General features: G+C 45.9%; 3 protein-coding genes across 13 annotated transcripts; 2 read left to right on the top strand and 1 right to left on the bottom strand.

Annotated features, from left to right (window-relative positions):
• The first annotated feature begins 229 nt into the window (after positions 1-229).
• On the top strand, positions 230-1,104 carry LOC131137441 (nanos homolog 3-like). The gene is made up of 2 exons (XM_058085429.1): positions 230-329; positions 409-1,104. Exon 2 carries the CDS (start codon positions 427-429, stop codon positions 949-951), a length of 525 nt encoding a protein of 174 aa, XP_057941412.1. The 5' UTR covers positions 230-329; positions 409-426; the 3' UTR covers positions 952-1,104.
• Positions 1,105-2,931: 1,827 nt separating this feature from the next.
• On the bottom strand, positions 2,932-16,104 carry LOC131137435 (serine/threonine-protein kinase pim-3-like). 11 transcript variants are annotated; one of them, XM_058085420.1, is made up of 13 exons: positions 16,094-16,104; positions 15,013-15,122; positions 12,454-12,504; positions 11,970-12,333; positions 11,657-11,833; positions 9,758-11,164; positions 9,045-9,131; positions 8,873-8,914; positions 8,540-8,793; positions 7,702-7,840; positions 5,488-5,584; positions 5,305-5,394; positions 2,932-3,231 (listed from the first exon to the last, which is right to left on the bottom strand). In XM_058085420.1, exons 2-6 carry the CDS (start codon positions 15,109-15,111, stop codon positions 11,010-11,012), a joined length of 846 nt encoding a protein of 281 aa, XP_057941403.1. In that variant the 5' UTR covers positions 15,112-15,122; positions 16,094-16,104; the 3' UTR covers positions 2,932-3,231; positions 5,305-5,394; positions 5,488-5,584; positions 7,702-7,840; positions 8,540-8,793; positions 8,873-8,914; positions 9,045-9,131; positions 9,758-11,009. The 11 variants fall into 11 exon arrangements, 8 of the variants coding, with proteins under 8 accessions (XP_057941403.1, XP_057941402.1, XP_057941400.1 ...); XM_058085419.1 differs by lacking the exon at positions 16,094-16,104 and adding an exon at positions 15,530-15,683; XM_058085417.1 differs by lacking the exon at positions 16,094-16,104 and adding an exon at positions 15,235-15,372 and having other exon boundaries at positions 8,561-8,614.
• Positions 16,105-23,193: 7,089 nt separating this feature from the next.
• Positions 23,194-24,541, top strand: LOC131136765 (E3 ubiquitin-protein ligase Mdm2-like). Its single transcript, XM_058083988.1, has 5 exons — positions 23,194-23,403; positions 23,463-23,597; positions 23,658-23,726; positions 23,787-23,946; positions 24,018-24,541. Exons 1-5 carry the CDS (start codon positions 23,194-23,196, stop codon positions 24,512-24,514), a joined length of 1,071 nt encoding a protein of 356 aa, XP_057939971.1. The 3' UTR covers positions 24,515-24,541.
• The last annotated feature ends 552 nt before the right edge of the window (positions 24,542-25,093 follow it).

Raw genomic sequence — 25,093 nt, forward strand, 5'->3', positions numbered from 1 at the left:
CTCCTAGCTGTGAAGTCTGCGCGCGAACCGCCGTGCAGCAGAATATAGATTATTAAAATAATTAATACCACTATTATGATTATAGAATATTTATTACCATTATTAGTAGTAGTACTATTATTAGATTTCTCTCCTACTCATCTGAATGTAAAAGAAGTCAATTGCCCATTGATATACTCCGGTACAGTAGGTGGCGGTATGCACCTGGTACAGTAGGTGGCGGTATGCTGTTTAATTGTCATGCTAGCAATTAGACCATTACAGCAAAAGACGACGAGAAGAAGAAGCTGCAGAAGAACAAGTCCAGACTTTTTATTCATTTTTTAAAGGTTTGTTGCTACAACAAGTTAAAAAGTTGAGACGGTGCACGTTGTCCTACTAAACAAACACTTCCATACCAACTTACAGTGAAGGACCAAGTCCCGCATGGAACCGGGCGGTGCAAGGTTCCAGCCCTGGCGGGACTACTTTGGCTTGTCGGACGCAGTTCGAAGGATCGTGAGTCGGAACCCGACAACTCCGGATCCTCCAGAGCAGATGATTCCTTCGGAACTGGACGCTCTCCTGGAAAAAAACGACCGTCAGGTGAACTGTGTAGCAGATGATCCAACCCGATGCACAAGGCAGTTCCACATTCATGCACCAGGTGGCGATCTGCTGGATGTTCCCGCAGAAGGAGTGCTGAAAGCAGGGCAAGAGCAGAAGCAGCCGAAGACACCCGAGCCTGCACCCGCGCACATGCTGTGCCGTTTCTGCAAACGTAACGGGGAGCCCGAGGTGGTCTACAAGTCTCATTGGCTGAAGGACCTCTCGGGAGATGTCCTGTGTCCTGTCCTGTGGCAGTACGTGTGCCCTCTGTGCGGCGCTACAGGACCGAAAGCCCACACTAAGCTCCACTGTCCGAAGGTGGACAAGGCGTACCGGTCCGTTTACTCCAAGGGTAGACGCTGAACTTCTGGTCTCCTTGGGAGGTTTCACCCGTGTGGCTTTCAACCGTTTTACAGACCGGATTAAAATACATGCATGCTGTTTTGCATGGGTTCGAGCTTTAGTTGGTTTGTGTTACAGGTTGGCGTTCAATAGTTCAACTCTATTGCCAATAAAATTCACTCATTCATTTTCTACCGCTTATCATGAAGTTTGCCTTTATTCTTTTAATATTTGGATTTTATGCTTTATAACTCATCCTCTTGGAGACATTTTTTCCTTTGTTTTTTTTAGCTTTCTTCCAAAATAAAATTTAAAAAATATATTTTTTAAATCAATTTTTTTTTAAAAGAGATTTTTCAGTTTCCCAGTCTGGACGCCCCTAAACACGAGTGTTTGATAATAATAATAACTTTTACTAAATCTTTCCTAAGCCAACATGGCTTTTCATTCAGCATTAAGAATGAAGAGTACCTATTGTACTGAACCTGAAAGGATTCCAGCCAGGGAGGACAAAGTACTGACCTAAAGTGGAGTAAAGCCGACCATCAAGCTGGAAATATCGATATCAATATCAGCGTGGGACACTCCTTCAGTTCTTCCTGGCACGCCGCGTGTTGTCACTCTCCATGAGCGGCCATGGTTCATCCTTCATCCTCATCTGTCGCCTGTCATCTATGACATCATCCTGGACCGCTCATGCACGACTACTGGCTAAAGTATTTGACTTCAGAGAAGGCCAGTTTACCGTAAAGACGCATGAACAGACCAGACATGGAGGACGCGTACATCCGTATGTATTCAATCTGTTCTCTCTCTTCTAGACCAGTTACAAAACATGATGGAATAAAACCATATTTACCACAACATTTGCAACAAGTTTAGTTGGGGAATTAAAATAGAAATGGGGGAAAAACAGCTAAACATTTACAATAAATTCCACATTAAGTGGAAAATAATCATACTCTAACGGGGAAAAAGTAGGACATCTCATAATAAAATCATATTATAAGGAAAAATCATTTCGTACAAAATAATGGTAAACCGCCGGCTGCACCATTATTTTACACTTATTATTTATAGTGTATTATTTTACACTACATACTGTAATATCACTTTATTACCATTTCCTGGAACACAGTACATTTATGTATTTTATTGATTTACATAAAGTACTGGCAGCAGAGACGCCAGTATATATACACAATACAATATACTGGAATTTCACAGTATTCATACTGTTGGATTTTACAGCCTACTACCGTAAAAATAAAGCACATTTATCTGAATTTACAGTAACAATCTGGGTTACATGCCATTTGCACTGTGTACTGTATACGTATAATACACGGTAGAATAACAGTCCATGCAATTAGTTAGCATAATGGGTGACAAAGTGCTGAAACCTATGCTAAATATTCAATAAACAATGTACTCATATAAATCACACGTTTATTTAAACGGGCAGGGTCAGCATGAATACTGCTACTGTAACATACAATAAGAATACTAGAAAACCAAATGAATTCTTCAAATGCATGGAAGACCTTCCCAGACATGAAAACAAGCAAAGTGTTTCCATACCATTCTTTTACGTAGCGTCTCATCGTACATATTGATCTTTAGCTCAGACCAAACAATTGGGCTGAATACTGGAGCAACTCCTAACACGGCAAATACAGTACGTGATCAACTCGTTGCTTACCGTATCTAAATGTACTCTGCTGTTTGCAACCATGCGTCAGTAAAACAGTTGGAAAACTGAAATCAATCAAATATTCATCAATTGCTAAATGTCTGAAGAAAACTGGAGGCATGCTGCTGTTTTTCCAACTTCAAATATCCAAAAGCAGTTATATAGTATATAGTATGTGTGGCGAGCTGATGGAGGGGTACAAAAGGAAGTCGTCCGACAACGCCACCTGGGGAATTACACCCCAGGAAATATAGCACACTCAAGGTCACAAGTTTGTCACACCAATATACAGAGGAGGAGAGACGGACTTACTAAAGTATTAATAAATTTATTGGTTAAAATTACTCAGTTAAAAAAATATACAAAGGTCAAAACAGCCGGAGTGCCAAATAGGCCACAAAATTGATGCGGTCAAGTACCCCAAAACAAATTTTTAAAAAAGGTAGGAACAAGGATGCTAAGCACAGCGACCAGACTAAAAACAGGAGTAATTCAAACCAAAGAAAATCACTACAAACCAAACCACAATGTGCCACACCAACCTAACAAAGTGCAAGGGGGAAGCCACCACCCGGGGAAGTCCGTCGCGCACTGCACCAGCTCCTGTCCTAAAAAAAAGAAAAAGGAAAAGAAAATGAACACCGCTTGTGGCGGGACACTCAGGCAGGTAGGATCCGGTTAAAATAAAACATTTACCTACACAAAGACACACCAAAACACACCAAGTAGCATAAACCAAATTAATCAAACCAATATTGTAGAAAAATTTATGAAAAGCAACCCAAACAAAACTCAGTTGTGGGCGGGGCCAGGGATTGTATTCATTCCCAACCACTGAGGAATCAAAAACCAACTAAAAAAAAGGAAACAATAAACAAGAACTTATACACAATTAAACCACAGAACAAGAAACAGGAAATTAATTAACCCAAAAGAAAGTAAACGTGGTGGGGCAAAAAGCCCAGGGGTATGGGCGCATAGGAGGGTGTGCTTGAACCAGTTCAAACCAGGAACCTTAGCGTGGCAGTAGCATGGGAGACGGAGCGGCCGCAACGGTGTTGGAGGCTTTTCAATAGCCGTACTTGGGAGGCCCAGCTGGCAACGCACATCCCCTGCATGCAGTGCAGGCCCGAGACACGCCGAGCGTAGGGGGAGAGGGGAGCCACAACCTGTGGCTTTGACAGCTACCACAGACAGAAAGCTGGGCGAATGTTAACCTCGGCTAGCAGAGCAAAGAGATGAACAAAGCATCAGAAGCTTACCGGAGCGAAGGGAGCTTAACTCTCATCCAACGCAATATTAGCCTCACGAGGAAGAGGCCGACAATGCACTTCCTGCAAGCCCTCCAAAACACATGCCCGGTTGCCAACAGCCAACCCCGCTGCAAATCCAAAAAAATCACAGCTGCGGTCACATCATGATGCACCGTCACCGGTACAAGTCCAGTGATTTCATGCCTACCTTTCATATGCTGCCGATGGCACGACAGACCAGAGCGCACCACCGGAGCACGCCAACACAGCCTCAACAGGTGAACGGCAAGAAACAATGAGCGCCCCGGTGACATCGAGACCCATAAATCACACTGGCACCGCCTCACAATCAAACCCAAACAGCTGATGCCAATTAAGGTAGAAGCACAACAGCGCTCAACCTGCCACATTCGTGTATAACAGGGGTGCACATTAAGTCGATCGCGGAGGTGGTACTGGTCGATCGCGGCGTGACATTAAAAAAATATCATCCTCGCATCAATGCCGTCACTTGATTGATATACAGGGCAGCCATTCAGATGACAACTGAATGTTGCCCTTCGGGTGACCAATCAAATCAAACAACGTCTCTAAGTGCAGCAGAACTTACGATGTCAGCCTATCATCCATCCCCGTTACTTGATTGACATACAGGACAACCAGTCAGATGACAACTGAATTTTGACCTTTAGGTCACCGCTCATGCGTAAACAACGATGCAAAGTGCTAAGCTAGTCGGCGAATTGCGTCAGATTTTAAGCCCTCGCTAAAGTTTATGGTCACTAAAATGAGTGAAGTGGCTGGACCAAGTAAAAAGGCAAAAACATATCACTTCCATACGGAATGGGAGGTGGACTTTTTTTTTTCACAATGTCTTTTTCGAAGTGCGTTTGCCTGGCTAACCTGGCTATCAGCAGCTACTGTCCGGACTATGCATGCCTGGCTGATTCAATTCAGTGCAAGTCATCAAAGTAAACTCAGGTAATTACAAAAAATGTTAATAGTTAATTATGTGTGTTTTGCAATATTGGCTCATTTGGTTATGTAAGGTACATCAACATACGTACAAATAATCCTCAATACATTTGAAAATAAATACGTAGATGTTTTGCATTTTTGTAGTGGGTAGATCATTTTGACTCGGTCATTTTAAAAGTAGCTCGCATGCTGAAAAAGTGTGAGCACCCCTGGTGTATAGTATGTATATAGTATATACCCAGAACATCAATGTACTGCCATGTATGGAAATATACAGCACCCCAGTAAGAACATGAAGTAAGAACATGTCGGACTTCAAGATGCATCAATGGCAACTTTGGGGAAACCAAGACCTTAAGAGCCGGGTGACGTAGGCTCTGGGTAAAGTAGTGCGCTTCTGTGAGGTTGGCTTGTTCTTGACCTAAGAGTCCCGTGAGGCTCGTGTTCTACCTGATTCAAAGCACAGATGATCCAGTCATGGAGAGATGATCATCACGTTGCTGGCCTTCCATCTCTGGCTTGCCAAGATTACATGACGTGCTGATAAAGCAGATCATATCAAGTCTTTTATGGTTTCATGTGCCAATGTCAGTCACAACCACATATGGAGTTGAGAGACCAGATCTCACTGACCTTTCTCAAGTCCCATTCAAAGTCAACCAGGTTCTTCTGGACCATCATACCAGTCTTCTTGGACACGCTTCCGTGGGGTGGTCTACCATCCTGAAATCTGAATAGTCTAGGATTAGAGACTGAAAGGAAAACTAGATCTTGGAACTGTTCCATCTGTAGCAAAAGTTGAAGCTTAGAGGCGGTGTGACGGGACAAAATAGTTCTAGGATAAGACAGGAACAGCAAGCAGTACAATTACTCAATAAGTGTTGGATTCTTCCTGGAATGCTTTGTGCTTTGGCTCGAATCGTTTTGTTACCCGACCTGAGCCCCCCTGTTCTGCTGCTCATAATTAGCAGGGAGATCTGTGATGACAGAGTCTGAGACGTTTATGTCCGTCAATACTGGCGACTAACAAACAGCACCTTATGTTCAAAACTCCATCATGTTAAAAACCATCCCTATTAAAATGCCAAAGAATGGTCGGATAATTCAGGTTTCATTCATTTTCTACCGCTTATCCTCACCCGGGACTGGTGGCCAGCCAATCCCAGGGCACATGTAGACAAACAACCGTTCCCACCCACATTCATACCTATGGACAATTTGGAGTGGCCAATGAAGCTAGCATGTTTTTGGAATGGGGGAGGAACCCATGCATGCATGGGGAGAACATGCAAACTCCACAGAGATGGCAGAGAAGCAATCATCCACCGTACAGCCTATTCAGGTTTGAGTTTGGACAAATAAATCAATCAATCAATGTAATGACAAGAAAATGAATCCATCCCAGAGTAGCAGCTGCCTCCTCATATTGAAGGTAGAATACGTCATAGATTGCTAAGAGCAGCCATCCCATCATAAAGGATGCTGTGATGCCCTCACAAATGACACTATTACACCCCTCTCCCCCCAGAGTAGTCATCCAGCGTCCAATATTGACATCCTCTACCACCTGAAACATCATCAACCTTTACTTTATGTCCACATCTATAAAGTCTCCAAATAACGTCCAATCCAACATATGAAAGGCTTACCAAGCAGTATTTGGTTGGGTGGGGGGGGGGGGCAATATCAGCTATAGAGGCCGACACCTGGACGACACAAGGAACCATGTTATGGAAAATAATGGGTGAGAATAAAAATAGGGCATAATTACATTCGATATGTCAACACATGGCAAGAACTAGAATATGAACTTCCATCTGCAAGAAGGACCAGCCCTGCTAGTCGTATTGTTTGTGTTGCTCACTTAGGAGAATCATTCATCTCAAAGGGCTTAACAAGCAGGCAACAGTAGATGATAGACCATAGACCACATCTCCTGATCTGAACCCTCATCAGGGAAAAAGAAACCTTGAGAAGAGTCCGCAGATGGGGGGGATCCCTTCCAGGATGACCAGGCTGCAATGGATGTGGAGAGGGGAACATGTGACAGTTAAATATAACAGAGTATAATAGTCCAGGTCCAAGATGTAATGCCATCAGGAGAGGTGGGTCGCCGTGGGTCTTGAGATGATCACCATCCCTCTGCTGCAGTGCCTCCACGAGGTAGTGTAGAAGTAAGACTTAAGTCGGGACTTGAACATTTCTACTGAGGTAGCAGCTCTAATATTAACAGGCAGGGCATTCCACAACGTGTCTAGAACCCATGCTATATCTTGACTAGTTAAAGTCAATACCATTACTTGTTGAATTATCGCTAGCACAAGGGATCAACCAGGGAGGTTCAGGTTTATAGGCCTCGTTCATTCCCTTCCCAAAAACCGTCCGTTCATGACCGACACACCACTAGTGTTACCCCAGAGACGCCATGTAGGAAGTCACTCCACTGCTTGGCGTTCTCGTTTTGACAGCTACAAGTCCGTGTTAACATTATAATGTCGTTAAGGTGTCTATTCCCATTTATCGAAGAACAACATTCTTCAACATTCAATAAGTGCCCAGAAGAGCAGTTTTTGTGGATGCCAGAGTGCGCCAAACCGACAAGGTCATTTGACAACTTTCCAACATAAAAGTGTTATGGTGACTGGCGAGAGCATTTAGATCAAATCAACTAAAACAGCAAATAGCATACAACTAAGCATTTTACGGTACAAAATGGCTGCCGTCTGAGTGCTCTTAGGTGAAGTAACCAAAGCGAACACAAGCGTAATGTGTCTGGTGTCTTTGGCATAAGTCATTCAAGGTAGCAGTCCACCAGTAACAGCCGGAAACCAGCTCCAGGTAAGTCACCTCAGGTGTGCTGACAGGTATGAAAGATGGCATCCGTCTGTGCTTCCACCTATGGAACCGTGTCTCCGACGGGGCTGCTCCTTGACCTCACCCAGGAAGGGGGTGGGAGGGATGATGACGGCAGGCAGAGCTTCTGATTCTGGTGGAGGGAGGAGGAGGAATTGAGAGGAAACAAACATGAAAATAAAGGTGAGAACAGAGATCACGTGATTGTTGGAATGAAACTTTCCCTGTGTCTTAGAGACAAAAGGTACTCTCTTTGATAGTACATTTGACTCAGAACTACCGTTGTATAAAATATACTCGCTTTTCAGGATTGTTTAACTAGTTTTCCCTAACTTCATTTGGCGCCATATATAAGTCATATTTACATGAGATTTAAGCACTTTTCTAATATGATTGTGTTGTATTTTTTTAACATGGCCTTCTTGGAATTCAATGAAATGATCTGAACACATCTACAAATATGAAATGAAAACATTCTTTCAGACCAGAACACCTTTACTGCATTTCCCAGCACAGGTTAGAAATACCATACAAAACATTATAAATCATTGTAGATGTTTTTTACATTCATAACTATGCAAATAATGACAAGTAAAATACACAATAAAATGTTCCCAATTGTAACTTTCACATATAACAGTGAAATCTTTCAACACGCGTCATGTACTGCTGAACATTTCCAAATGCCTGCAAGGCATGCTGGTTAATCCAGTGGCAACAACAATATGAAATATAAACAATTATTGAAATAAAAACGTTGTCAGCAGTATGTCAACTCCTCGTCGTTTACTTCTGATGACCCCCTCAACACCTCCGTCTCATGTTGACGTACCTGAGAAATATGGTGAGGTACCTGGATTCGATTCTCCGCTGCATCTCCGCCTGTAGTAGTCTGCGTGGCTCCCCCCTACCCCCATTCCAAAAACATGTTAGCTTCATTGGCCACTACAAATTGTCCATAGGTATGAATGTGGGTGGGAATGGTTGTTGGTCTATATGTGCCCTGGGATTGGCTGGCCACCAGTCCAGGGTGGACCCCGCCTCTCCCCTAGGACAGCTGGGATAGGCTCCAGCATACCTGTGACCCTGGTGAGGATAAGCGGTAGAAAATGAATGAATGACTAAAGCATATTGGTGTCATTCATCAGCTGTGCTGTGATCTTACCTTGTGTAAGATGTTGAGACCAAATTCTTGAGAGTCAATATTCTGTGAAAAGGATGGAGACATTGTTGAGGAAATCCATTATCCAACTATTTTAAATCAATAATTCCAACTCTAAAGGGAAAGCTGCCATTTACAGATTGAAATGACAATATAGGTATTATTGCAATGTTACCTTCACAGTCCGGCGGCCTAGTTGGTGCAAGCTGCTGCTCTCCTCTGCTTCTTAGACTCTTTGACTGCACTAACTTGCTGTTCATGTCTGGAATAAACAACATTGCAGTGACAAAATCATTACAATATCATGTGTTATAGACGTTTATTTGGATATATTTGAAGACTGATGACACAAAGTTCCCGTAAAATATTTTGGACATGAAAATGACCACAGATGCGGTAAACTAACCTTGCTCCAAAATCACTCATCCTTCCAGACAGGTTTAAGTTGGTATTGATATATTTTCAGGACTTGAATAACCTGTGCTTTTTGCTGCAGTTCAGCAATTCAGTTCCTATCTTGCCACTTTTTGGTCAATGGATGACTTTTATTACAAATAAAAACTCCCGCCCCCCCCCCCCACTGTATCCCCAAGACTCAGGTCATAGCATACTTCAACAAATATTTAAGCTACACGCGGTTCCCATGGCTTGGAGCACACTGCTGCTTCCAAACAAATACCACATATGACGAATGGATCATTACAGGTTTAGTAAACATAAAAATATCCCGTCCTGCAACCGAAAACACGTCCATAAAGTTCGCAGTTCGCTAGCTAGATGGCAGGCTAAAGGTTAGCTAATGCTAACGTCGAGTATTCCACATTTTCACACTGACTTAGTCAGACGAGGAAAGGTGAGAGAGAAAAGTCAGATAAGCATATGACCTACCCATATGGCTCCACCATGAATTATCTAGTTAAACGACCGTCCATGTCGTCTTCCACCGTCTTCCCGTGAAAACATGGCGCCTCAAACTTTGCCTTGGCAAGTCTGAGGGCAAACCACCCCCTGACGCATGCGCAGAATGCCCACTAGGTGGCCAGGTTCACTGCCATTACCCAAGTACATTTTACTTTCTGGTATCAGGTTGGAAAATCAATACATTAGTGATGTAAATATGACTTAAAATTGACATATCAATGTGAGGATACCAAGTTACAGACAATCATCAAGTCCCACATTAAAGTTTTTAGAGTAAAACAAGTGAAATAATAAATCGGAAATGTGCTTGCTGACAAAGTCCCTGACCTGCAGATACCTGAAAAACTGATGTTTGTGGGTCAGCTGCTCAAAGGACGAAAACATTCCGTCGAGATACAGGTCTCCGAGCGAGCGAATCCCAACACTTTGCCAGGGTGAAAAGGCCATGTCGCTGACAAAGGGTTCAAATGAAGAGGGGACAAGAGAGGAATGGTGTGAAGTCCAAATTGAAGAGAAGTTTGAACAATGATGTTATCAGAGTAAGCAAGGGGTGATGTAGTCAAAGGAAAACACCAGGGACCTAAAGTAGAATGAGTTAGAATGAGTGAGTTGCAAGACCCCACCTCCATCTGGTGTGGAACCAGTACAACATGCTGCCAATGTTACAGCCCAGTAATAAAACCCTACATTTGGTCATGATCCACCCATCCATCCATGGTCCACCTGGTAGCACAGATGCCCAGATATGTTCAACTATGCATAGACATTTGGAATGGTAGCTTTGAGAGAGGATGTATTGTGGCTGCAGCGTTTAACGGCATGAGTTGGCTCTTTTGCAAGTTTCATTTCTTTCTTTCATATCTTCGCCAACTCACCCAGTAAGGTCATCACGGGATGGATCTGTCTGGATCAGACATGAAGGTTAAACAGCAACATGACATTTCTCTTGGACATGAATAAACTAGAGCGAATAGACTATCTGTCTGTCTGTCTATCTATCTATCTATTTAATTGGTTTGTTCAACTTAAATTAACTCTTGACTTTGGAGATAAAATGAATGAAAATAATAAATATATTATTATTAAAAATAGTGAAATAAAGTGAATGAGAAACATTTTGGGAACATTTTGGGGACATTCTGGCTCTCTAGGAACATTCCACACATCTCCAGAGCCTGAGAACATCCACCTGATGCTCCTCCGCTGTTTGACGGACAAATCACATGCCTTCCCGAGATGATGACGAGTGGTCAGCTGTGACGCCGGCCTCCTCATTGCCGTTGTGAAATGTCACCCATGGATGGAGGAAGATCTCCAGGGTTGGACGCTCATGGGGGTTCAGGCTGAGACACCAGCCAATCAGCTGCCGGCATTCTGTCAAACCAAAGGAGAAGGCTTCGTTCAAAAGAGTGGATGACACAATCATCAGCCCCTTTTCCACTTCAGGCTGGGGAACTTTGTTTCCTGGTAAATGTAGTTCCTGGAACTACCAGGTTCCGGTGGCCCTGTGTCGTTTGTGTTTCCGCCACATTTTAAAGCTCAGGCTGGTTGGTACAAATCAGGCTGATTTCTACAGTGATGCAATGGATATGGAAGTGAAAAAAGATGCGTTCAGCCTTTCACCCATACACAAACAATGCTCCGGGGGCCCTGAAATGGGGAAACCGCGACCTTCACCATCGCCATCACATGACAAGCCGGCAAGTCCGCAACTTAAACTGGCATAACTGCAACTAAAATGACGTCCACATACCACGGAAGAGGAAATGAACTGATTGTAAGATATTACAGTGGTACTGCTCAGTCCAATATGGCTAACGTGGCTAAGAGTGGAAGAACTGGCCCTTTAAAGAGAGCTTGTCTGACCTGCCGAGACACTACGATTGAAGCAGGGCTGTGCTCTCAGGATCTCCTCATCCCGTTGGAATGGGACGTCCCCGCACACCATGTCGTAAAGCAGCACGCCCAGAGACCACACGGTGGCCGAGCGGCCATGGCACTGTCCGAGCCGGATCCATTCTGGTGGACTGTATACTCTTGTACCTGGACACAGAGGAGCACATTAGCTGTTGTCACCACAGAGCCTCCAGCACCGCTCACTGGTACAAATTCCTGGTACTGTGGGAACTCTACTTGAATAAGAACTTTGCTGATCACCCTGATTCTGATGGGAACTCACCCTCAAAGTTAGTGTCAATGCCGTCTTTGAAGAGCGCCGCAGAGCCAAAGTCGATGAGTTTGATCTGTCCAGTCCGCAGGTCCACCAGAAGGTTCTCGTCCTTGATGTCGCTGTGGACTACACCGCACGTGTAGCAGTGGCGCACCGCCTCCAGCACCTGCCGGAAAAAGCCACGCGCTGCCACTTCATCCAGAGCGCCACGGTCTGTGATGTAGTCAAAAAGGTCCTGGACCAACTCAGGGCGCTCCATCACTAGGAACCAGCCGTCCGCCCGCTCCCACCAATCCAGGAGACGAGCCACGCCACCAAACGCCTCCCCCACCTTCTTCAACAAGACGATCTCCAGTGGAACAGCGACGTCGCCCTGTTGACATATACTGACATCAATGGCAGCCGCTATGCTTTACAAGAAGCTAGGAGGCTTTTTGTGGCCCCAATTTATTGGCTTTAAAAGTGTCTTTGAAAGGAAAAGTACACCACTCACCAAAGAGCCCCACTCAGTCACTCTGTTGCTGCACACATGTTTCACTGCCACCTGGTTGAACAGCAACATGACATTTCTCTTGGACATGAATAAACTATCTATCTATCTATCTATCTATCTATCTATCTATCTATCTATCTATCTATCTGTCTATCTATCTTATCCATCTCTCTCGCTCTCTCTTGCTCTCTCTCTCTCTATCTAATTGGTTTCTTCGTCTCAAATGAACTCATGACTTAGGAGAAAAATAATCAACAGATTATTATTAAAAATAATAAATAATATGAGTAGTTCCTCCTGAGTGGAAATAGTGTGCAGTATATTTGAGAGTCAGGGGCCTGATGTCCATCCACAACTCTTGGATGAGGGCTACAAGAATTGTGTTTGGGCATCAACTCCTGACTTTCTGTCACAGCAAAAGCGCATCTTTGTCCCTGTATTGGAAGCTAAAGTGGACAAAAAGTAAAAAAAAAAACACACCTCATTTTGAAAAATATAGCAAATTCTATCTATCTATCTATCTAATTGGCTACTTTGTCTCAAATGAACTCTTGACTTTGGAGAAAAATAATATATATATTATTCATTCATTCATTTTCTACCGCTTTTTTCCTCACACCCTGGTCTCCTAGCTGTGAGGTCTGCGCGCTAACCACTAGACCGCCGTGCCACCATATATATTAATTCATTCATTCATTCATTTTCTACCGCTTTTTCCTCACGAGGGTCGCGGGGGTGATGGAGCCTATCCCAGCTGTCTTTTGGGCGAGAGGCGGGGTACACCCTGGACTGGTCGCCAGCCAATCACAGGGCACATATAGACAAACAACCATTCACACTCACATTCATACCTATGGACAATTTGGAGTCTCCAATTAACCTAGCATGTTTTTGGAATGTGGGAGGAAACCAGAGTACCCGGAGAAAACCCACGCATGCACGGGGAGAACATGCAAACTCCACACAGAGATGGCCGAGGGTGGAATTGAACCCTGGTCTCCTAGCTGTGAGGTCTGCGCGCTAACCACTAGACCGCCATGCCACCATATATATTATTTTTAAAAATAATAAATAATATGAGTAGTTCCTCCTGAGTGGAAATAGTGTGCAGTATATTTGAGAGTCAGGGGCCTGATGTCCATCCACAACTCTTGGATGAGGGCTACAAGAATTGTGTTTGAACAAGAAACTCCCGACTTTCTGTCACAGCAAAAGCGCATCTTTGTCCCTGTATTGGAAGCTAAAGTGGACAAAAAGTAAAACAAAAAAACACACTTTATTTTGAAAAATATAGACAATTCTTATCATATTTTTCCCAAGCTGTAAAAACAGCTTAGATACTGTGTACTCTTATTAAAAATTTGGTAAATACTCTGCCAAGAGTGTTTATTTTCTAAAAAAAAACAACCATTGACCCTCGCCAACAAGTGAAAAAGTATCTATCTATCTATCTATCCCTCCATCCATCTATCTATCTATCTTATTGGCTACTTTGTCTCAAATGAACTCTTGATTTTGGAGAAAAATAATCAATACATTATTATTAAAAATAATAAATAATATGAGTAGTTCCTCCTGAGTGGAAATAGTGTGCAGTATATTTGAGAGTCAGGGGCCTGATGTCCATCCACAACTCTTGGATGAGGGCTACAAGAATTGCATTTGGACTTCAACTCCTGACTTTCGGGCACGGCAAAAGCGCATCTTTGTCCCTGTATTAGAAGCTAAAGTGGACAAAAAGTTTAAAAAAACACACTTCATTTTGAAAAATATAGCAAATTATCAGATTTTTTCCCGAGCTGTAAAAACAGCTTAAATACTGTGTACTCTTATTAATAATTTCGTAAAAACTCAGCCAAGAGTGTCTATTTTCCATAAAAAAACAACCATTGACCCTCGCCAACAAGTGAAAAAGTGCCATTACATACAATATGCACCTTCCAGTTCTTAATAACGTATCCATCCATACCTAAACTACTTCTAGTAAGTCCACGTTCCTGTGCATCCGACCTCAAGCTCTGCCTGTTTCCTTTTGCCTCCTCGTGTGCCCCTCTCTGCCTCTTCCTATCCATCCATCCATCCATTTCTATATCTATATCTATATCTATATATGCAAAGATGAGTCAATTCCTCAATCATATCAAGTCAAATTCATGCTAAACAAAAAAAATAATTCTTTACGGGCACCTAAGGAAAAGACATGCGCCTTCTCTGGGAAAACAAGACAAACTATCTTTCAATAAAGCACAACCGAAAACTACATGGCCTTCAGAATAAAAGCCCAATATCGAACTTCAACGTTAACGAATTAGTCGTGTAGAAACATTTGTATCACAATAAGCAGCGCTAATTAGCTAAAAAAAAGTAGTATGTTAACTGTGCCTGGACATTCTTATGGTATAAACTGAGAGAGAAGGCTAAATAAAGTCCAAACTGGAAGTGTTGTTGCCATGTGCGTGCAGCTCGACGAGGCACGACCACGTGTTAAGACAATATTATTATAATTAATAATAACAATTATTATTATTATTATCATCATCATTATTAACCATCTCTTACGGGCAGGCTGTCGGTCATGCGGACCCCCGAGTAGACGGTACCAAAGCCCCCCCTGCCGAGCACAGACTCCAGTCGGTACCCGTTATCAAACGTTGGCATGTCTTTTTTGGCTGCGAGAGACAAAAGTAGAAGGAATATCAACCAAAAAGAGCAGAAAACAACTCGTTTGCGGCAGAAATTACTGTTTAAAAGACTAGTTGAATTAAACATTTAGAAAAATACCATCAAACATCTCCTGTAAAAGCAAATAAACACCGACTGTAGTTTACACGACTCCCTCCACTCAAGCACCTAGCAAAGTCCAAGTCCAAACCGGAGTCAGACATTGCATATCCTTACGCGGCGAGGCTTGCAAATGACATCGTGGACTTTTACTCGGTTAAACATGACATAAACGACGACGAGCTTAGTTTTGACAGTTACACTGAATTCCAGGCTTTTGTGGATAAAATGGCCCACGAAAACGACGAGTGGGTAAGTGGACTAGTTTTACGTAGTCAGATTAGCGCAGGGATACCTGAAAGTGGCCGGCGCTGCTCACCACTGACGACAGATTGAAATAAAACCAAATCAAAAATAGAAATTGTCACAATACATGTGATTCACGTTTGAACCACTAGATGGTGCTTAGATACGGCGTACCGGTGTCAACCACATCGGCTGAAGACAGGAAGTACCCGTATGTATGTTGTTGGCTAGTTGCAAGCTAGTTACAAGCTAGTTACAAGCTAAGTAAAGGAAGTTCGAGATCAATCCTGTTGTTGTTCTTAATGTTTCACGGAAACACGACATGGTACCAGGAGGAATCCACTTCAAATCATCCAGTTAGATCAACGTCATGGAGAGTGTGAAGTCGCCTGACGCTGTTAATTGGACCGGGAATGTCCACTTTGTGGCGCTCTTTCAAGAAGCGCTTGGTGCTGTATTTGCAGGCCACAGGACTGGATTCTATATTCTATTTTTAATATTCTATATTCTATACAATAGCACCTGGACCACAGGCTGTGGAGGTATTTCATGCCCTTGTGTTTTCTGATGGAGCTAAATGAAGCTAAATGGCATTTTGGTGGGACTGAAGTACCATTCCTTGGAGACAAGCTCACCACTGCTGGTGGAACCAGACCAGGAAAAAGTGAAAGCAATACTCCAGATGCCAAGACCAGAAGATAAAAAAGGTGTGTTGAGGTTTTTGGGCTTGATAAACTTCCTTGGAAAATCCATTCCACACCCTTCCTTGAAAACTGTGTAACTAGACGGATTGCCCCCCTGCTGTGACATATACCCTTCCCTTGTGTTTATGCATTTTCTGTTACTGCCGCCCTGTTGGTTGGGCCCCGCACTGCTCTCTCTGTTTGTCTGCTGCAGAGTCCAATTCCCCTGAGGTGGGTGGAGCTTCTGGAGCACAGCTGCAATCCACCTACACCTGTACTTAACCACCTGCAGGAAAGCATGGGATTATTCATCAGCAGGGGCTTCCATGTGGACGTAGCCCTCAAGTTCTGTTCTCCGGCCGTCTCCTGCTCATCCAGTAGCCCGCCTGACTCTCAGGTTGGTTTTTTTCAGGTTGTCGTTAGTTTCTGCAATTGTCAGTGACGGCACGTCAGATCCGGGCGGCCTGATGCGATACATGGGGCGTCTAGGCATCTAGGCCCGCCCGTGGATGAGCCCACACCATCTTTTTTCAGTCCGTCGCAAGTTGTTGTTTTTGTGAAAACTAGCAGTAATTTTCCTTCATAATATAATTAAAGTCCGGGTTAAAGTTTCTTCCATTAGAAACCGAAAATTGAGAGTGAAGTCCCAGAGACTAAGTCCAGAGAGCCCCCTTTCAGCGAGTGAAATGTTTCTATTCAAAGTCCAAATGAGGCACCGGAGTCAGGTTCCAGGTAGAGTCCAAAAAGTTGATTCCAAAGCCGAGACATCAACTTGTATACTCTTTATGTGGGGAACTAGTATAGTGATTGGCTGTGGAGTTTTGGTGTCGGGTTACATCTCATATTTTATTCATGTTCATTCCCTAAAAGCTGCAGGCCATTTGGAGCCAATTGTGGCCTTTTTCCGGTGGCACGTGGTGATGGCGATGGCGATGGGGAGAACCGATGAGTCTGCTATAATGGTCACAGCATAGAAGCTTTTTTCCAGCCCTGCTACTCTGGCGGCCTCTCGTGGACAAAAAGAATACTGACTTAAATGTTTCCGAAGGGCCGTTTAAGGACTGCTCTCCACATATAAAGGTTTCTAGTTCGGTTGTATCTACTGGAATCTAAAGGTTTCATAACACATCTCATTATATTTTGTCACACTAAAGATTATAATATGAGTAAAAATAGAAAGAAATAGAGAAATAGTCTCTCTTGTCCTAAAAAGGACACCACATCAGCCGCACATTCTTTCCCATGAAATATTGTTTTTCTGGCGCTGGGTGTTCTCTGCCGCCTGGGCCTCCATGGGGTAGTGGGTCCTTGCCTCTTCTGTCCCGGCTGTGGCGGCCCTGTGTCGTTGGTCGGGCTTGGGGTGGCTTGGGGCGGACCGGTTCCACTTCCAGGGGGGTGGCGCCTCCGGCCATGGGTGGGCTCCATTCGGGTTGGCGGGGGCGCCCCTGTGCCCGCTGGTGTGTGGCCCTGGATGCCCTTCTGCCCTCGTGGGGTGTGGTCTCTCTGCGGTCTTTGGGGTGTAGCTGTCCTCCAGCCTGCTGATGCCCTGTTTCTGTTCGGGATTGCTTCTCCATGGCCCCTCCATAGACCAGGGAAGGTGTAGCTTACACCTTTCCTGGCAGAGCAAACCTGTTTAGCATATAAGGGCATTTAGATCAACAATACTATCTGCCCAATGGCTGGACAGGACCACAATGAACCACCCGTTCCATCCTGCCTGCACACGCTTCTTCACCTCCTTTTCACTATCTCCAGTCTTCTGGACCATTGATCCCAGGTACTTCAAATTATCCACCTTCTGTATCTCTTCTCCCTGTAAACTCACTCTTCCACTCGGGTCCCTCTCATTCCCGCACATATATTCAGTCTTGCTGCGGCTGATCTTCATTCCTCTCCTTTCCAGGGCAAACCTCCACTCTTCTAGCATCTCCTCCACCTGTTCCCTACTCTCTAAATCCCAATGTCATCTGCAAACATCATAGTCCATGGAGATTCTTGTCTAAGCTCATCTGTCAGCCTTTCCATCTCCATAGCAAACAGGAAGGGGCTCAGAGCTGATACCTGATGCAGTCCCACCTCCAGCACATCTTCCAGTCCTCATACATGTCCTGCACCACTTGAACATACTTCTCTGTCACTCCAGACTTCCTCCTCCAATACCACAGTTTCTCTCTAGGCACCCTGTCCTAGACTTTCTCCACATCTACAAAGAAACAATCCTCACCATGAGGGTCCTTCTACACACCCCCATCCTATGCTGTCTGGCTACACTTTCACCTAGCACTACTTTGCAGTCACTGATCTCCTTCAGATGACAGCGTCTACACAAGATGTAGTCTACCTGTGTACTCCTACCTCCACTCTTATAGGTCAGCCTATGTTCCTCTCTCTTCTGGAAGAACGTATTCACGACAGGCAAACCACTACAACCACCACCTGTCCTTCTGCGTTCCTCTCCTGAATATGAAGCCTGCCATCACCTCTTCATCATCTCTATTTCCTGCACCAACATGTCCATTCAAGTCTGCCCAATGACAACTCTTTCCCTACAATTCTTCATGTTTTACAATTTTGACAGTCAATGACCGACCTCTGTGGGACAGGCAGCATGTGTTCATCATATTCTAGGGAGCCAAGCCATACAAAGCCTACCATGGACTGGTACTAACATGCTAACTATTTCACCTTTTCAATCGCAAACGGCTGTCACAGCTCCTAGGATTCAATGAAGTGTGTCGACGCTGCCATAGTCACAATACTTTTAAGCAGGAGCTAACGTTGCTAAAGGAGCTAACAGTGCTAACCAGTGCTAGTTGAGGCTGTACTTTACCATCTATGTGTATCTATTGTTGTCCCTTAACATGGTTTCATTGTTTTCAAATCAAGTTACCTTACATAAGACTGCAATTGATGGACAATATTTGAATGACTTTGCGTTGGTCCTCCAGGGATCAAAGTGAGCTGCTGTCTCCCGTGGTTCGGGATGACGAGGTGACTGTGGCTGCCCGTAGGAGGAGGAAGAAAGTGGCGTGTGTCCTGGGAATGTGTGTGTGATACCAATGTTGCTTTTTGGCTGAAGGATGTGTTGATGACTGTTGACTGTTGATGTTCATAACAAGTAAAGGTCCAACACCTCGCTACACGAGGTTCCTCGCCTCCTTTTTGAAACTCTCCTCCTCCGCTGTGTTTGAGCTGTTGGAAGACTACCAGACACTCTGTCAGGACAAGGAAGGCTCTTCCCATCTTTTCTTCATAAAACAGCATGAGATGACTAACGGCTCGAGCGGTCGGAACAGTATGACTGCGGGAGTCCGCTGGCTGCTGCAGCAGGAGAGCTGCTCCTGGAGACTCACCGCCTCCCTCTACAGGTGGGCGCTCACTTCCTGCTGATGGCAGCCTGACCTCCGCCTGACTTGCCCAGCAACTGTCTCCTTCTGCAGGGACCGAGTCCAGGGAAAGTGAGAAGTTGGTGGTGGAGCTGCTTTTCCAGCACGATGCCGTCATACGTCAGAGTCAGGTACCAAACACAAGGATGTTCCTCTTAGTACTTCACTCGCTCCTACTCACTCCTCATCTAGTTGGTCGTCGCCTGGCTGGAGAGCATCGCTATGGATCAGATTGGAGACTTCTCTGACTATATTGAATATTATGCCAAAAGGAAAAAGCTGAGGAGGGAGAGGGGCACTGCCTTCACCGTTGCCTTCACCGTCCCTCTGGTCACTGAGCTGATGAGGCCTGTTACGATGACAATACATCCTCTCCCATTCTAGCTACGCCATTTCATTTTTCTATATGTTTTCAGGATCCACATGCTCCCCTCCGGCAGCAGCGACCCCTGGCTGTCCTGGACCGAGAAGATGATGCCCGTCTGCTGAAGAACCTGTTCACTCTGATTGGAGCTGATGTCCTTGGGCATGGTCCACCAGGAAGTGGAGACAATGCCGCGAGAATACCTGGAATTCAAGTATGACACAGACGCACGTACAGTCATGGAAAACACCATTAGACCGCCCTTGTTTCTTCACTTGAATGCCTGATACAACAAAAGTATCAGACAGGTGTGGACAGATATAACGATGATAGCATAAATCATTCATAAGAGATAATATCTAGCAACTTCCATGCTTTTCTTCATTTCCAAAATCACTTCTATTCTTACAGGAAGAACTATAACATTGTACTTCCAAAAAAGTAACTCCTCTAGCTGTTATTGTTGTCATGGTTATTTACTATACAGAGTGTACAAAAACACTATTGACACTGCAAACTAGAATTGCTTCAATTTTCCAAAAACATAATTTTAGTGTTTTCAGCTAAGAGTGTCACGATTGGGCTTCACCCCCTTGTGGCAGCTCTTAGTTTTCCTCTTTTCCTCTGTTCCTGGTTCATGCCCTTATTTTGTATTTACTTCCTGTGTTGCTCTGTTCTGTTTTCCATTCCCCTCCTGTGCCCAAACCACGCCCCAAAGGTTCCCAAAACCCGGCTTCCGTGCCAAGCTGCGTGTCGTCCCGGATTCCTCCAGTGCCCAAGCCACGCAGCTCCAAGGTTCCACAAACTCCGGCTCCCGTGCCAAGCTGCGTGGCGTCCCGGATTCCTCCAGTGCCCAAGCCACGCAGCTCCAAGGTTCCACAAACCCCGGCTCCCGTGCCAAGCTGCGTGATGCTCAAGATCCCCCCCGTGCTTAGACCTCGCAGCTTCAAGCCCCTGCAACCCCTGGCCCCCGTGCCCAGCGGCTTGATGCTCCAGACCCCTCCAGAGCCCAAACCCCGCCTGAGGCCCTCTGGAGCTCCGGAGGCAGAGCAACCGGAACTCAAAACTCTCTTCCAGGTCCCCCTCCTCCCTTCCCTGGTTCCACATACAGCGGCATACGGCGTCTAGAATATGCCTTCGGAAGGGGGGGCTAGTACGACCAGCCGTGCGTCTGATGACGCACCTCACACCCTGTCCGTGGAGTGTGGAGATGATGCCCCCTGCTGGTCGTCTGAGGAGGACCGGCGGGCTGGTCCTCCAGTTCAACCGGTTCCTCCGGCAAACCAGGATGTGCTACCCGGTACGTTACCTGCTGCCCAAGACTCTCATTCCTTTTTCTCTTCTCCACAGTCCAGCCAAGACCCAGGGCTCGCTCCTCGTGATCCGGCGTCCGCTCTTCCACGGCGGGACGCCACGCCTCCTGATCCGGCGTCCGCTCTTCCATGGCGGGACGCCACGCCTCCTGATCCAGCGTCACCTCGCCGGACCAGCCTCCCCGGTCAGGCCCGCCACCCTGGCCGCCCCCCAGAAGGGTCCATCCATGCGTTCCGCTGGACCTGCCATCCTGGGCACCCTCCAGAGGAGCCCGGTTTCTTTCGGGCTACTCACCCTTCAGGCCACCCTCCTGCGTGGCCTTGCCACCCTGGCCGACCTCCAGACAGGTCCAGCCAGCAACCCACCTCCGGTCCCCCCGCCTCCCATCCCTCTTTGCCTTTGGACCTTTTGGACCTCTAGGATCCGTCCTTGTGGGGGGGGTACTGTCACGACCCTCGTGAGGATAAGCGGTAGAAAATGAATGAATGAATGAATGACTTAGCAGCTGCTGGAGTTTCCTTTTCACCAACGGCAATTACAGAAAAAGCAAAACATTGCTTTATTGCAATGGAATTGATGATTTTAGCATCAAAAAGCAATAACTACACGTCAAATGTATATTTCATATAAGAAAAATCAAATCAGCAAAAGCAGATGTTTGTCATATCGGACAGTGGAAATGGCCATTTAAAGGCAATACTGCAGACTGGCCTGTAGGTGGTGCTGTACCTTGCATGGGAAGATCAGATGGAGTAATCATGGCTCAACAACACAAGAGTGTCTGCCAGGCCTGGTTCCGCTGGTGTGCTGACTCGGCAATGGGATCCCGCCGTGCTTTTATTTTGAAATTACCGCAGATTACCGCACCAAATTGGCTCGCATGTTGCATTGAGTTATGAACAAGCAAAATTGTATTTACTCTTCAGTTGGTTAAAAAAGTTATGTTAATCACCAGAATGACCACCCCATTGCTATCATCACAACAGCTCAGGTAGGCGTTAAGCGCAAGCAGTTAGCACAAGTTAGCAGTTAGGGACTGTTGTTCAGCGACAGTCACTTGGAAGACATACTTAACTTTTCGAAATGCATTTTACCCAGACAAAAGGCGCTAACGAGAGAGGAGACGTTTTAATGCACAGAACTTCTATAGCTTCTATCAGAATAATCTGAATTATTGTCTGTATTTATGCTGTGAAATCCTCATGGGGGGTGAGGTTGTTGTAACCCGGTGTTATGTGTTGTCCGTGGTGGGGACACACACCTACTGTGAATACTGTGTACACGGAGGGAGGTAGGACAAGTCCGGACATTTCATACCTGTTCACGTCTCGTGCAGCCGGTAAAATTGACAAATTCAACTCCTGTTTAGATGGTCAAGCCAATAAATAGTTTGCTTCATATGATTTAAAAAGTGTTGTCATTGCCACGTGGGTCCATGGCCTGCTTGATGCTGGGTAAGATTATGAAAATAGGAAGAATTTACAGAATTTAGCTGTAACCATATTTGGTCGTAATTCAGTGAACTGAACATATGTTGCCATGACAACATAAACTGATGTTAACTTTGTCACTTTCAGTGCTACATTTAGCTGACATGGGCCCTGGTTACTACTAGTTAGTTAGGAGTCATGTTGGACTAGTCCTGCCATGTCTAATAGTAAGATTCAGCTGTTGCACTCAGTGTGAGCGTGTGCTGCTGACTCAGCCTGACTGGTCCTGATAGGCCGGCATGGACTAGGAGCAGTTGGCTTGTTTGCTTCCTGTGAGGTAGCTCAAGCTTTGCTAGCAGCTTTGCTAGAAGGCGAGGGTGTATCTCACACAGGAAACATTAGCATGCAAGGGCAGACTGTCTGGACGTGACGTCCCCCAACCCAAGCCTTTGGATGGGCGGGCCCTCACTAAGCACCACCTCCTAACATGTCATGAAAGGATATGGCTAACCCCCCCCCCCCCCCCCCCCCCCCCCATGACCTGCCCAGGCCCCTCCCACAGCATAGAGGAGGACAAGGAAGAGGATGCATCGGAGGAGGATGAGGAGGACAAGGAAGGTCCAAAGAGGAGGAGGTCAGACAGCTTCTCCCTGACCTTTGATGAAAGCCTATCCTGGTGCGTGATTGGTGGGCTCGGAGGTGGGGGGGACAGACACAGCAGCCAATCATCAGACTCTTACAGTGCAGTGAGTACACACACACACACCGTATGTGCTTTACTGAACCTGTGTGTGTGTGTGTGTAGTCTGGGAGGTCAGAGGTCACAGCTCCCCCTGACCCCAATTCCGACAGCGATAACTTCAGTGTGGAGTTCGAGGTGGAGTCCATCGAGTCTGCTGACTACGACAAAGACGACGCGTCCTTGTCTGCAGACGACCAGGTGAGGACACGACGCTCTTTGGCGGCATAGAACCTTGACTGACGTTTGGATGGCGTCCAGGTGTACGAGGTCACCATCTTTGAGGGGGAAGACGATGACTCCTTTGAAGACACTGAGATCACAGAAGCTGTGGGTCTACACACACATGTGCGTGCACAAAGTCCTGTGTGTGTGTGTGTGTGTGTGTAGGATTACTGGCGCTGTGATAAATGTGATGGGTTGAACCCGCCTCTCCCAAGAAACTGCCTTCGCTGCTGGACATTGTGCCAGGATTGGCTGCAGGACACTTCCTGTCCTATCGCCCTGCCCCCAAAGCCAACGGACCAATCAGCTGTGAGAGATGCTGCGGGTGTGTTGAAGTCTGTTTGAGCAGAAATAAGTGATGGATGACCTTGGCTGATGGATAGATCTGTCATGAAGGTTATGATGCCGAGGATCATGGAGTTGATGTTCCGGATGGGAAGAGAGCAAAAAGTCCGGCTTTCCATTCGCAGTGCCTCTCTGAGTCCGCCTCCTCTGCTCCCAACTCCCAGGACCTCCTGTCCAGTTCCCAGCCGTCCTCATCCTCCTGCTGCTCCAGGCAGGAGAAGATGCGGACAAGCGGGTCCCAACCATCCTCCTCCGACTCCCAGGAGCCTCTCCCGTTACCCCCCATCGATCCTCCTCCCCTTCCTGTTGCTCCAGGTGATGTCCCTGAGCTGGAACGCAGCATGTCGGCCGAGTGGCGCCTACCAGACTCATGCCTGGACCCGTGTCTCATCTGTCAGTCCCGACCAAAAAACGGCTGCATCGTCCACGGGAGGACGGGACACCTCATGTCCTGCTACGTCTGCGCCCGGAAGCTGAAGAAGAGGAACAAGCTGTGTCCCGTCTGCAGGCTTCCCATCCAGTCTGTGGTCCTCACCTACCTCAGCTGAGTCCCCCCCACCCCTCCAGTCCCCACCCTCAGTCCATATTGTTACAAGGACGCGCCAAAGCACTTCATACCTGTTCACGTTAAGTGCAGCCGGTAAAACTCGGAAGTTCAACTCCTGTTTAGATGGTCAAGCCTCATATTATTTAAAAAGTGTTGTCATTGACACGTGGGTCCATGACCTGCTTGATGCTGGGTAAGATTATGAAGATAGGAAGACTTTAGCTGTAACCATATATATGTTGCCATGACAACAAACTGTGATGTTAACTTTGTCACTTTCACTGCTGCATTTAGCTGACACGGGTCCTGGTTACCCTGGTTACTACTAGTTTGTCAGGAGTCATGTTGGATTAGTCCTGCCATGTCTACTAGTACGATTCAATTAGCTGTTGCACTCAGTGTGAGCGTGTGCTGCTGACTCAGCCTGACTGGTCCTGATAGGTCCTGTCAGTCCTCTGTACTCCCTGTCGTCCCCATCTGTGATGAGTCCGATGATTGCAGAGTCATCAGAGAACTTCTGCAGGTGGCAGGTTGGTGTGTTGTGTGAGAAGTCTGCAGTGTAGAGGGTGAAAAGGAACGG

Source organism: Doryrhamphus excisus, chromosome 10, assembly GCF_030265055.1.
Source record: "Doryrhamphus excisus isolate RoL2022-K1 chromosome 10, RoL_Dexc_1.0, whole genome shotgun sequence".
NCBI classification, from domain to species: Eukaryota; Metazoa; Chordata; class Actinopteri; order Syngnathiformes; family Syngnathidae; genus Doryrhamphus; species Doryrhamphus excisus.